This window comes from Macrobrachium nipponense, chromosome 1 (genome assembly GCF_015104395.2).
Source record: "Macrobrachium nipponense isolate FS-2020 chromosome 1, ASM1510439v2, whole genome shotgun sequence".
NCBI lineage: Eukaryota > Metazoa > Arthropoda > Malacostraca > Decapoda > Palaemonidae > Macrobrachium > Macrobrachium nipponense.
This window is the reverse complement of record NC_087200.1, coordinates 45,034,167-45,047,975: the sequence shown is the minus strand read 5'-3', so window position 1 is coordinate 45,047,975 and position 13,809 is coordinate 45,034,167. Positions and strand designations below refer to the sequence as shown.

The following is a 13,809-nucleotide window of genomic DNA, read 5'->3' as shown; positions in this document are numbered from 1 at the left end:
TCCTTTTAGTCGCCTTTTATGACACACAGGACTTTCGGTGGTAGTATTCTTACTTCCCTATCACAGGGTGCACTTCTCTCAAGAATGTCTTCTTCTTTCCCACTGTTATCCCTACATTAAAGGGTCAGTTGCTTAATGCGCTTTCTCCATTGCCTTCTGTTAAAGGCATCACCAGACATGGTTTATTGTTTGGCAAAGGGAGTTTTACAACCGCATGCCCTTGCTGTCATCAACCACAGTTATTGGCAGTGGGTCTAGCCTTTTACTAAAAGTACGACTGCAAGGCAGCAGTTTCCACAGTTAATGGCAATGGGCCTAGCCTTTTACTAAAAAGTAAGACTGCAAGGCAGCAGCTGTCCTTTTAGTCACCTTTTACAACACACAGGACCTACAGTGGTAGTATTCTTACACCCCTACCATAGGATCACTTCTCTCAAGAATGTGCCAGGGGCTAAAAGCGCTGAGGACATCCTGGTGTAAAATGGTTTTTATCATAGAAAAAATACTTAAGCTCTCAAAGAAAATTAGAGGAGGCTATCCTTCAGTTTTTTTTCTAAGATGAAGCTTGAGAGTGAGAAAAGTTATTTGAGTGAATGTAGCAAATTCAGTTGCTTTTGCCCTTGTACTCTAGTAAAATATGATATATAGTATGGAATGTCAAAATTCTACATGACCTTCTATGGAGGTCATAGAATCCACATACTTCTTGGGCAGAAGCAAAGGCCTCTCTGGTCAGGTTTTCTGAAAATACCATTATTATACTAGATTCAAATGGTGTAAATATAGATCCCTATGTTAAGGTTATACGTACTGTGAGTGCTTTAAGAAGAATTTATCCAGAAATACACCAGAATAATACACAATATACACAGGATATGTTTTGCACTCAAAGTAAATGAATGCAATACAGTACCAACTCTATTTAACAAACAGAAAACATATTAAGAAATTAACCTACTGCAGATGGATATCAGTATGATAATATAGTGTATAAAATGTTATAAATATAGGAAAAAGTTTGCTAGGTACAGTATTTACAAAGTAGCAGATGCGCAAACAATGGCTGCTGAGTCTGCCACCAGGATGCAGGTGGTGCCCAAATGCATGAGATGCCAGGTAGAACTAGAGGCTCTGTTTGTCTTCCAAGGTGTGTGGAAGTTTATACAGATATGCATAAGGCTATTGTAAAAGGTTTGGAATGAAAGAGAGTTTAGTGTGTTGTTGTTTAAGATTAAGAAAATTCAGTTAATTTTAGATTGTTTGCACTGATTCATGTTATTGCATAGTTTTATATGTCCTTTGAAAATTGCAGAGTGACAATACTAAGGGACAAGAACAGTCATAAGAGTCGTGGTGTAGCATTTTTGCTTTTCTTGAAGCGAGAGGAGGCTCAGGCTTGTGTTCGAGGCACCAACAATTGTGAGATGTTTGGGAGAACTTTGAAAGCAAGTATTGCCAAAGATAATGGAAGAGCTCCAGAATTCATCAGGCGTAGAGAATACCCAGACAAATCAAGGCAAGTAGACCTAGGCAAAGGGTTAATATTGAATTTCACAATGCTTGTAATTAAACATTATCCATTAAGCAACTCTGTAAAGAGAGATTTCTCTCTCTGCATTTTTGCTTATTTTCATTTTACTATCAGGAACATCAACTGCTTGAGGGAGTTAATAAAGTTTTTCAGTTTTTTTTTTTATATCAGTTTACTTTTTTGTTCACCACCTTCAGCTGTGTTTACCACAAGTCCTCTTTTGTTCGGGGATCTTTATTGCTTTCAGAGAGGTAAGACACATAGAAAGCACTATGCACACAAATGCAGTTTATCACACGGGTGTGACACCATTTGTGAATCATTTTGGCCACTTGTTTCCTTGTATCTGTATTCCAGTTTATCTTCTCACTCACCCATTAATTACATATGCACCCATATCTGAGGTCATCAGATGTTCCAACACATACAGATGATGAATGGTGATTTTATGGCACATGTACCACTTTGTAGTTATCATACATAGCATCACTCGGAGCAGAATTTCTTTGTACACTGCTAAAGACTTCATTATGTCTGGTAAGGCATTTACTTCATCTTGTGACAGTCTAAGTGGAGAATCGTCTTTGATTTGTGTATGGAATGGTCAGTGAACATGTTTTCATCAGTATCATCCATTAAAGAGTACAGATCCAGAATATCTAAAGTTTTCAAGCATCTTGGTAATGAGTCAGAAGCCTCTCTCTCCAGTGATACAAATATCATGCCAATGCTCTAAGGAGGAAATTTCATTTAGATCCATCAGTCAAATCTCACAGAGGTGATTTTTCCATAGTTTTAGAAGGTTTAATGGCAACTCACTAGTGAGCCACTTGATTTGACATCATTGGAAAATCTTACCATTAAAACAGCTTTTCTTCTGGCCTTTGCTTTCTCCAAAAGGATTAGTGACTTCAGCCCATTCTAGTCAAGTTAACCCAGACTTACAGCACTGTTACTATTAATTCCCATCATAATTATGATGCTTCAGGTTAAGTAAGTTACTGTTTATTCCCATCATAATTATGATGCTTCAGGTTAAGGCGATTTTCGGCTTACAGCGACTGCCGGGAATGATACCCCCGCCGTAACTGCCTGTATACACTTGGAGAATTGGGATCCATCTGTCTTTTATTCATTTTTTAATTTGTCACCAAGACAAAAATAACTGCGTTACAGGACTTCCCTGTGTCTCATTTTTATACCGTCATTCAAACTACACCTTCCATGAGGAAGACCTTCACCTTTTCTCAGTCAAAGGTATCAGGATTTACCTTCGAAATGTGAAGGTTTTTAGCAGGCGCATCACATTTTTTTCTTAAATAAGAAACCGTATCGCAAATTTTTTTTTTTTTTTCTAATGAATGATATTTTAAGAACTAATGAAGATTTCTTAGATCAGGCTGCTCAATTGAAATGCAGGGTTCATGAGATCAGGCCTCTCCTTTTTGCTACTTTATAAGAGAAGTTTGAGTATAATTTCTGTTTTCTTGGCAGAAACCTGCTTGTACCCTACCTTTTTAAGGTGGCTGTTGGTCAGGATGAACTTTTGTTGAAGATTCAGGAATGATCAGTTCATCTTCCTCATTCTCCTGTCATTCATTCTTGTAAATCTTTTAAGGCATAGATTTCTTGGGTCAGGTGCTTCTGTGTCATCATATAAGTGAATGCCTTTAATTTCTTTGTTTATATTCAGATGCATCAGTGTTGTACTGTCAAGGTTCTTGTCCTCTCATGAACCCATGTTAGTACCAACAGCTTTTTAGATTCAGTACATTTCGTAATTCAGAAGCTTTTCTCATATCCATCAAGTCTCTGCTGTTAGACGGTGGCAGCACAGCTCCCTTGAGTCTTGTTGTTCTTATGGTTCTGTGGCTCTATAGGTGAAAATTTGCATTTACATTGAAACAAAACATTTTCAATACAGACTCATTATTATTACCATATTTATCTGCTTCCTAACCCCTCTTTTCTGTTGTTACTGTTTCAGGCAGTGCAGTTAACCTATGCAGCAACTATGAACCACTTAATGGCAGTAGCATATCTTGATCTTTCTCTGTTAAGTTAGGAATGTTCAGATTCATGGAAGGCAAAGTAAAAGGAATGAGTTTCTATTGAAAAGGTAGTTACATTAACAGATGTCAGGACACTGTGCAACCATCTAACAAGGACTTGACATCTCAGACCGGGTTGTTGACGTTGAACCTTTTTGTTAGTACAGGCCAGAACAAGAAGGAAGTGTCCAAGAATAATAGTATATCCTTTTGGCTAGGCTATGAGATGTAATTAAGCAAGCCTATACTGCTTATTCATATCCAGTTGCCAATGCAACGCGAGCAAGAGCACATGATGACAGGAGTTTAGGGCCTTCCATCACTTTCTAAAAGAACCTATTGGCTTTTATTTTCCTACAAGACTCAATGTAGCAGGAGTTCACATGTCTCTTAACCCAGATGTGTGGCTGACAAGTACATTTTACTTTACAGTGCAGAGGCTTTTGACTCCTTCCTATGTCCTACTTTGGCTAGGAAATGAGCCTAGGTGAGCTGAACCTCTAGTTGGTTCTGTGGCTTTCTCTTTCCACCCTCCAAGAGTGAGCCTTCCTTATGTTAAGACCAAAGGTTTGTTTTGTATATGAACAAATGACAAGTTTTAAATCAATTTGTAATTTTGTACATGAACTTCCCTGCCAGATATATACTTAGCTTAGGTCTCTGACGTCACGACAGAAAATTCAAAACTCGCGGCACACGCTACAGGTAGGTCAGGTGATCTACCTTACCCGCCGCTGGGAGGCGGGTGTAAGAACCAGTCCTTCTTTCTTGTCAGATTATTTTCTGTCGCCGGCTGGACAACACCTGTTGTTCAGTCCTTACGATAGTTAAATTCGTTCTCGTTGCCGACGATTTGGATTTTGGTGAAGTACCCTTTGATTGTTGGCTTGGCATACGCTTTTTGGACTGTTTTTGGATTTTTCTTTTGGATTTCTCTTACAATATCTTTAATCATGGATGATTCTGAAATTAAGAAACCTAGTTTATTTAGGGTTTGTTCAGTGAAGGAATGTAAAGTTAGGCTTCCTAAAGCTGCATTAGATCCTCACTCTGTATGTACGTCTTGTAGAGGGAATGAATGCTCTTTTATTAACCCTTGCAAAGAGTGTGAGAATTTGGATGAGGATGGTTGGAAGGCTCTTTCTTCTTATGTGAGAAAGTTAGAGAAGGATAGGGTGCGCAAGGCTTCTTCAAGGAGCTCTAGTAGATCGAGGGTGAGTGAAGTTGACGCTGAGCCTGTAGTAGAAGTAGTTCCTTCTCCGGTTTCAGCCCCTGCGCCCAGCTTTGAACCCGAAGATTCGTTTTCAGAAGTTGCTTCTGGGAGAGCCTCGATCAGGAGTAAGGAGAGCCTCGCTCGCTCTCGACAAGGTAAGAGTGATGATAGTGCAAGTGATCAGTGCAGTGCCCCTAGTGCAGTGGAGGGTGCGTCTGACGGCTCACTAACGCTTCCAGGCCTAGACCTCTTCCAGACTCCCAGACCCAGTGGAGGAGGAAAGTCGAAAGCCGCAGGAAGGTTAGGGAGAAACCCCCACCGGTCAGGCGTCCCCCTCGGGCAGTTCCTGTTGCTCGTTCCCAGGCTGCCTTGGATCGAACCAAGAAGGAGTTATTGCGCCAGTGCTTCTCGTCATCTTCGTCGCCTTCTCCTCAGCGTAGATGGAGCGCCTCGGAGTCGTCTCGCCCTCTCAAGAGGCCCTGGAAGGATCCTTGCGCCCTTCCTTCCAGCCCCGAATCCTTCGCGGAAGATCCAGAAGTGGAACGCAAGAGAACCAAGATTTCGTCCAGTTACGCTTCTCCTGTTCGCTCTCGGACTTCGTCCCCTGTAGAGGAGTTTAAGAGATCTCCTGCGCGTATCCTGGCTGGTCTGCAGGCGCAGATTGCGGCTTTAGCGGAGTCTATTGCCGGGACTTCTCATCGTCGGAAGGACGCCTCACTTCCGGTGAAGAAGTCTAAGAACGTTCCTTCGGCTAAATCTCCTCTGGCTAGAGAAGCTTTTGAGCCTGTTAGTAGGAGGTCAGAAGTGCAGGCTGGAGCTCGGGATCTTTCTCCGAGTAGGCTCTCCTCTCTTCCCAGCAAGAGTTGTGAGCATGTAAGGCGTAAGGAGCCAGACAGGCTCTCTCCTCAGGATTTCCGCTCCTCTTCAGTTAGGCGTCAAGAGCTTGACAGACGTCGAGAGCCTCGTTTTCGTCAGGAGCGAAGGAAGAGTTCTTCGCCTGGTGGCCACTCTCCTTTTGACGGACGCTCGGAGCCTAGTAGGTGTCAAGAGCCTAGTAGGCGCCAAGAGCCTAGTAGGCGCCAAGAGCCTGGTAGGCGGCAACGGAAGCTTTCTCCTCCGTTAGATCACTCCCGATCGGATAGGCGCTCAGAGCCTTGTAAGCGCCGCGCTTCTGACAGGGATTCATCTGTGGATGTTTTCTCTCCCCGTGGCAGGCGTCAAGAGCCTGGCAGGGGTTTTGAGCCCAATAGGCATCAAGAGCCTGGCAGGCGTATTGAGGATGGCAGGCGCCAAGAGCCTAGCAGGCGCAGAGAGCCTGATAGGCGCTCTCCCTTATCCAGACGCTCTTCTGTGGAGTTAGAATCTGTTTCCGACAGACGGGCCTCCACTTGTAGGCGCTCTCCTAGTAGGCGCTCCCCAAGTAGGCGCTCTCCTAGCAGGCGCTCCCCAAGTAGGCTCTCTCCTGGGAGGCGCTCTCAAAGTAGGCGCTCTCCTAGTAGGCGCTCTCCAACTAGGCGCTCTCCTAGTAGGCTCTCTCCTGGGAGGCGCTCTCAAAGTAGGCGCTCTCCTGGTAGGCGCTCTCCTACTAGGCGCTCTCCTGGTAGGCGCTCCCCGTGTAAGCGCTTCTCCGTCCCGTGGTTTTTCTCCAGTAGCGGCGTCTCTCGCCTAGGTAGGCGCTCCCCACCCGTGTAAGCGCTCTCCCCGTGGTTTTTCTCCCAGTAGGCGCTCGCCTAGTAGGCGCTCTCCGAACAGGCGCTCTCCAAGGATTAGCTCTCCTCCGGGCAGTAGAGCTTCAAGACGTCATTCTTCGGAAGAATTTGTTGGGGATTCGGAGGAAGATTTGCCCAAGGATGCTTCGGTTTCTTCGTATAAGAGACTGACAGACCTCCTCTTGCAAGATTTTGGGGAGTCTCTTTCGGCCGTTGCTCCTCCGTCTCCTCCGTCCTTATTTTCAACGACCAATACGGCTAAGAAGTCTTCAGTCGTTAAGATGAAGCCTACAGTGTCTATGAAGAAGGCTCTGAAGAACTTTGACGACTGGTTGCTTTCAAAAGAAGAGAAAGGCAAGACAGTTTTTTCTTTTCCCCCGTCCAAGCGGGTGACTGGGGTAAGATGGGGTTCTGGTACGAGTCAGGAGAGCCCTTGGGTCTGACTCTTCCCTCTTCTGCAGACTCGGACTTCTCTTCGTTGGTTGATTCCGCACGTCGCTCGGCGCTGAATTCTGCAAAGACGACGTGGGGTATGAGCGAGTTGGATCACCTTCTGAAGGGAATGTTCCGAGTCTTAGAAGTTTTTAACTTTCTTGACTGGACCCTTGGAGTGTTGGCTAAGAGGACTCAAGAGCAAGACACTCTTTCGCCTGAAGACCTCCACGCAGTTCTGTCTTGCATGGACAAGGCAGTGAGAGACGGTTCCGGGGAAATTGCTTCACTTTTTGGTGCAGGAGTAGTAAAGAAGAGGGCCGTTTTCTGCTCTTTTCTTACCAAGGCGGTTTCTCACGCACAGAGAGCTTCCTTGCTGTATTCACAACTTTCCCCGCAACTCTTCCCCAAGAAGACTATTAATGATATCTCCAGCTCGTTATCAGCAAAAGCGACGCAGGATATGCTAGCTCGCTCGGCTAGAATTCCGAAACCTTCGTTTCAACAGAAGACGAAAGGAGGCTCAAAGTAGACAAGAACCCTTTCGAGGAGGACCTTCGTCTCGCTCTTCTTCCTCCAGAGGTTCGAGACCACCTAGAAGAGGAAGGACCTTCTCTCGGTCTATTAGGGCCAAGAAGTAGTTCGTGTGTCCTCCAGACAACTGTGGGTGCCAGACTTCTGAACTTTGCAGATGTCTGGGCACGAAAGGGGGCGGACAACTGGTCCCTCGCGATCATCAAGAGGGGATACCTCATTCCCTTTATCTCGAGACCACCCTTGACCACCACTCCAAGGGCACTGGTGGCCAAATACAAAGACCCACTAATGAATCAAGCCCTCGCTCTAGCGGTAGAGCTGATGTTAGAGAAAGAGGCAATAGAGATGGTTCAGGACCCTCTTTCAGCGGGGTTCTACAACCGTCTGTTCCTAGTTCCCAAGAACTCAGGAGGATGGAGACCGGTTCTGGACGTGAGCGCCCTGAATGTCTTTGTGAAGAAGAGGAAGTTCGCTATGGAGACGACGTCATCAGTCTTAGCAGCTCTTCGTCCCGGGGACTGGATGGTGTCGCTGGACCTTCAGGACGCTTACTTCCATGTGCCGATCCATCCTTCTTCTCGCAAATTTCTCAGATTCATGTGGGGAGGGAACGTTTTTCAGTTCAGGGCCCTATGCTTCGGCCTTTCCACGGCCCCCCAAGTATTCACAGGATGATGAAGAACGTTGCCCAGTGGCTTCATCTTCGAGGGAGTGAGGATTTCCCTCTACTTGGACGATTGGCTTATCAGGGCCAAATCCAAGGAGAAATGTCTGGAGGACTTACGAGTGACGTTTGGATCTAGCAGCTTCTCTGGGTTTGCTAGTGAATTTCGAGAAGTCACAGCTAATCCCCAGTCAAGAGCGTATCTATCTGGGGATTCTGATGGCTTCTCAGGTTTTTCGGGCGTATCCGTCCCCAGAGAGGATAACCGGAAGTTTGGAGAAGGTAGCAATCTTTCTAGAGAAAGATGTATGCACAGCGAGGGAGTGGATGAGTCTGTTGGGAACACTCTCCTCGCTGGAGCAATTCGTTTCTCTAGGAAGGTTGCACCTCAGACCCCTACAGTTCTTCCTGACGAGGAACTGGGATCGAAAATCTCAAGGTCTGGACTTTGCGTTCAAGATTTCGCAAGAGATAAAGGAGGATCTACGTTGGTGGCTAGACCCTCTATTGTTCAAGGAAGGCCTTTCCTTGCAGGTTCGGAACCCCAACCTAGTGTTGTATGCAGACGCTTCGGACATAGGTTGGGGAGCTACTCTCGGGTCGAGAGAAGTGTCAGGCACCTGGATGGGGGATCAGGTGTCCTGGCACATCAACAAGAAGGAGCTAACAGCGATTTGGTTAGCTCTCAAGACCTTCGAACCCCTCGTAAAAGGGAAATATGTTCAGATCAACTCCGACAACACTACAGCCCTGGCTTACATTCGGAAACAGGGGGGGACTCACTCTTTCTCCCTGTACGAGACAGCGAGATCGCTCCTCCTGTGGTCAGAGGAAAGGAAGATAAGGCTTCTCACCAGGTTCGTACAGGGAGAAAGAAATGTCAGAGCGGATCTGCTAAGCAGAAGGAATCAAGTCCTTCCCTCAGGAGCTGTGGAGGACGTGGGGCAGGCCCCATCTCGATCTATTTGTGACCTCCAGGAATGCGAGGATAGATCTATACTGCTCCCCTATTGCAGACCCAAGAGCAGTGGCAATAGATGCATTCCTGATGGATTGGAGGAATCTGGATCTTTACGCGTTCCCGCCTTTCAAGATTCTAGGGGAACGTTAAGGAAGTTCGCAGCTTCAGAGGGAGCAAGGATGACTTTGATAGCTCCGTTCTGGCCCGCCCACGACTGGTTCACAGAGGTACTGGAATGGCTGGTGGATGTCCCAAGATCCCTACCTCTAAGAGTCGATCTGCTCAAACAGCCCCACTTCGACAGATTTCACAAAAACCTCCCCGCTCTCAGTCTGACTGGATTCAGACTATCAAGAGTCTCGTCAGAGCTAAGGGCTTTTCGGCAAAGTCTGCAAGGGCTATTGCCAATGCACGTAGACCTTCCACATCTAAAGTCTACCAGTCGAAGTGGGATGTTTTTCGACGCTGGTGCAGGACTCATAAAGTTTCCTCCTCCAGTACCTCTGTGACTCAGATAGCAGATTTCCTTATCTTCCTGAGGGAAAAATGCGGGTTGGTTGTCTCCACCATCAAGGGATACAGGAGCATGCTTTCCTCAGTTTTTCGTCATAGAGGATTAAACATTTCTGAGGACAAGGACCTCCATGATTTCATCAGATCGTTTGAAACGGTTAAAAGAACCTCCTCCTTAGTTCCTAGCTGGAATCTAGATGTCGTGCTGCTCTTCCTGAGGTCCTCAAGGTTCGAACCTCCCCATACTGCTTCGTTCAGAGACCTTTCGATGAAGACTCTTTTTCTCTGTGCGTTAGCGTCAGCGAAGAGGGTCAGCGAGCTGCAGGCTCTAGAAGGTGAGGTAGGTTTCCAAGGAGGCTCCGCGGTTTTGCTCTTTTCTTCCGGCTTTCCTAGCCAAGAATGAAAACCCTTCTTCGCCGTGGCCCAGGAGCTTCGAAATCAGAAGCTTATCCTCCTTAGTTGGGACAGAAGAGGAGAGATCTCTTTGCCCGGTGAGAAGCCTGAAATATTATCTTCAGAGGAAGAAAAGACTTGCTGCTAATGAAAGCAATCTCTGGTGCTCTGTAAGGGACCCCAGTAGGCCCTTATCTAAAAATGCACTCTCATTCTTTATCAGGAATGTTATTAGAGAAGCACACACTTCTTGCAATCAGCAACAGTTTAACCTTCTGAAAGTCAAGGCGCACGAAGTACGGGCCATCGCGACGTCTTTGGCTTTCAAGAAGAATTTGTCATTACAAAACCTTATGAAGGCCACTTTTTGGAGGTGTGAATCAGTCTTCTCTAATCACTACCTAAAGGACGTATCGATTACGTATGAAAAGTGTTTTGGGCTAGGCCCTTACGTATCGGCGGATTCAGTGCTGGGGCAGGGAGCTGAAACACATCCTTTTTAATCCTTTTTCCCTGTTAGTTTTAAGTTTGAGTTTTTTGGTTGTACGAAGGAGATTGCAGGAGGCAGCTCCTTCTTTCGTATACTAATGTTAGTATTTGGTTAGGTGATCGGTTGTGCTTGAGGCTCCTTGCAATTGGTAGTGATAGGCTCTGGCATGTAAGCGGGTTGATCCCCATTGACCAGATCCTGCTTGGATTCTGCCAAGTAAGTGGACTCAGTTCCCATTGGTAGACCCAAAGAGTTCTTCAGCCATAGGTCACGCCCTCGCTGAGACTCTTTAGGCAACGCAGACTAATAGACAGTAACTATCAAGTTTTCTGCCTAGATCAGGTAAGAACCAGAGGTTTATATTATTTATTCCTTTAACATGTGTTGTCCCCACTTTCTAAGTAAGTATGTGTCTCTTTCCCTCCACCAAGGGTGTCAATCAGCTAAGTATATATCTGGCAGGGAAGTTCATGTACAAAAATGATATTGTTAGTATACAATAAAGTTTTGTACATACTTACCTGGCAGATATATACGATTGATGGCCCGCCCAGCCTCCCCTCAGGAGACAGGGGGAAGAAAATAACCTGACAAGAAAGGGGGACTGGTTCTTACACCCGCCTCCCAGCGGCGGGTAAGGTAGATCACCTGACCTACCTGTAGCGTGTGCCGCGAGTTTGAATTTTCCTGTTGTGACGTCAGAGACCTAAGCTAAGTATATATCTGCCAGGTAAGTATGTACAAAACTTTATTGTATACTAACAATATCATTTTTCATAACTACCAGTCTTGTGTTCTTAACATATATTGCCCACCTCAAGCCACTCCTCATATTATACCTAGGCTAAAGGAAACTGATGCAATGGACCTGAGATGGGTTGAGGTAAGTCGGCTACCCCTCCTCCTTACCCCCATCTTGGGTAGCTCCTGATCCGACCAAATTCCTAGTAATTTTTTAACCGGACTCCAGCAGGCACTAAGAGTTTTTCCCTATGTTAAGACTGCAGGCTCATTAGTTTATGGAAAATGCAAGTTTATTCAAAATTTGTCATTATGCAAAAAGTCTCTTTATACTGTACAGTATTTATAACATATGGCCAGTTTATTTTGTGTATGAGATGTAATGAGTCATTAACAGACTTTTTCTTGATAAAAGTAATTTATTTTAAAAGTTATTTGTGAAATACTCCAAAAGACCATATTTTGAAACTTGTCCATATATAATGTCAACATGTTTATCTTTATTTCAGGTGTTATGAGTGTGGAGAACTTGGCCATCTGAGTTACTCTTGCCCTAAAAATATTCTAGGTAATAGAGAGCCGCCAAAGAAAAAGCTGAAGAAGAAACAAAAAAATGATGATGATGATACTAGCGCTTATCAGCAAGCAATTAATGAAGACATAGATGATGATGAGGATGATGGAGATTTTGATGATGAATCTTTAAGTGCAGCAATCAGATATCAGGTACTGTGCATATGTGGTAGTTTTCCTCACAGTACCATCATGTTTTAAGAATGTTTTACATTTTATAAATATCACAGTCAAATTCCTTGTTTTTATATTTTTTTTCTTATGGTGATTACTTATACACAACCCTGAAGCCTCAAAATTACTTAGAATATGACCTCATTATGTTAGTCCTAGTCTTCTGTTCTTTATGTTAAATATAGTGACACATGTTTAGTCATACCAGAATGTGACATGTTTTTTGTCGTATTCATGTATGACTAAATTATTGCAAAAAATTTTGTAATGGCTGGCAAGACTTTTTGTTTTATTGTTCACTTACAGATTGTTTAGAAATTATTTATGGAATACTCTTGGTTTGCAGGTCCCTTAGGCAGTTACCATACCCAACATAGTTTTTGTTAGTATAATTGAAAATTACCTTGCTATAGCAGACTTGTATTTGTAAGAAATATATTCTGTTTTTCCTGATGACTCACTTTTCTATGGCAGAAAGCATATACTTACTACAGGGTGATTGTACAAATTAGCATTGTTTTGCTTTATCTCAAGTTATGGCTATAAACACTAAAGTCCAGACGACCTATTTATCGTCAGAAAAATTTGGAGTGCAGTTGCCTTGTAGTTTGTTGCAAAATTTTCAGTAGGTTCTAGTGTGTGTGTGTGTGTATTTACTATTTACTGCAATCTATAAATCAACAATTCTATATATGACTGACTTTTGGAAAGGATTAGTATGGCTCAGTCTCAGACTTCTAAAGATTCGTTCATTATTTTGTGGATACTGTAATGCAAAGCACAGTGAGTAGCTAAATTCAGATTACACAGATCAACGTAGCTGGTTTGTTCATGAGTTCTGTGTATCCTCCGATTTTGTCAGCTAATTGAGGAACCTACGCACATTTTTAGTACTAGATTAGACCTCATTTTCACAGATGTCCTAACCGTTTCCAAGTCCAAGGTCTGTGAATATATAGGCACTTTTAATCGGAGTATTGTTGTCCTTTCTTTTCTTTATTTGTTCTCTTTAATTTGTTTTAGTTTATAGATCTTTTGTTGTTTCCTTTTTGATTTATTGTTAGTTGTTAGAGTCTCAGGAGGTTTAGGAAGACACAGTGCAGTTTCTTACTTCATTAACACACTAGTAAAAATATACATAAAATTACAAGTTAAGCATATGACTACGAATTGAAGTGTGAGCCTTTCTTGAATCTTCTAACCCACAACTGTAAGGTTCTGGACCCCACATGGCTTTAGCTCCCGGCTGTTGTCTATCTGCTCCTCTGCTTCTCTTCTTGCCTTCTGGAAGGTTCTTCAAAGGAGATTGTCCCACCTACCATAGGCGGAGGATTTGCTACTGTCCTGCCGGGTAGCGGTCCTTATTGGTTGAAGATTATCTACAACGTCCCTTGAGTGTGATTAATTGACAATTCCTCCCTGTCTGGGTGGAACTAATGATGCCACCGGAACTATTGAGTTTCCGGCGAAAGATCAAAAGCCAGGTCACAGGTGAGAACTTCAATGAACGCGCTTAGATTAGAACTTCGCGTGTGTTCTGGCTATTGTTCAAGACTCTTCCTGTGACTAATTTCTCTCTCTCTCTCTCTCTCTCTCTCTCTCTCTCTCTCTCTCTCTCTCTCTCTCTCTCTCTCTCTCTCTCTCTCTCTCTCTATCATTTGTCTATTTATGGTTCTCTCTCATTTCTTTTTCTCTCTTTTATATTTACGCTATTCCTAACTGACATTTCCTAACTATCATTACATTATCATTGAGATGGCCAAATCTGTCAATCAGTCTGTTCCTAGTGCTGCCATTGGAAAAAAGTTATGGCTGAAATCTAGAGCC

General features: G+C 44.0%; 1 protein-coding gene across 2 annotated transcripts in view; it reads left to right on the top strand.

Moving 5' to 3' along the window:
- LOC135219293 (zinc finger CCHC-type and RNA-binding motif-containing protein 1-like) overlaps window positions 1-13,809 on the top strand; it is a 96,197-nt gene that overhangs the window by 46,229 nt on the left and 36,159 nt on the right. For both annotated transcript variants that reach the window (XM_064255943.1, XM_064255944.1), the window contains exons 3-4: window positions 1,313-1,516; window positions 11,745-11,961. In XM_064255943.1, the coding sequence (XP_064112013.1) occupies window positions 1,313-1,516; window positions 11,745-11,961 (421 nt within the window). The remainder of the gene's footprint in view (window positions 1-1,312; window positions 1,517-11,744; window positions 11,962-13,809) is intronic.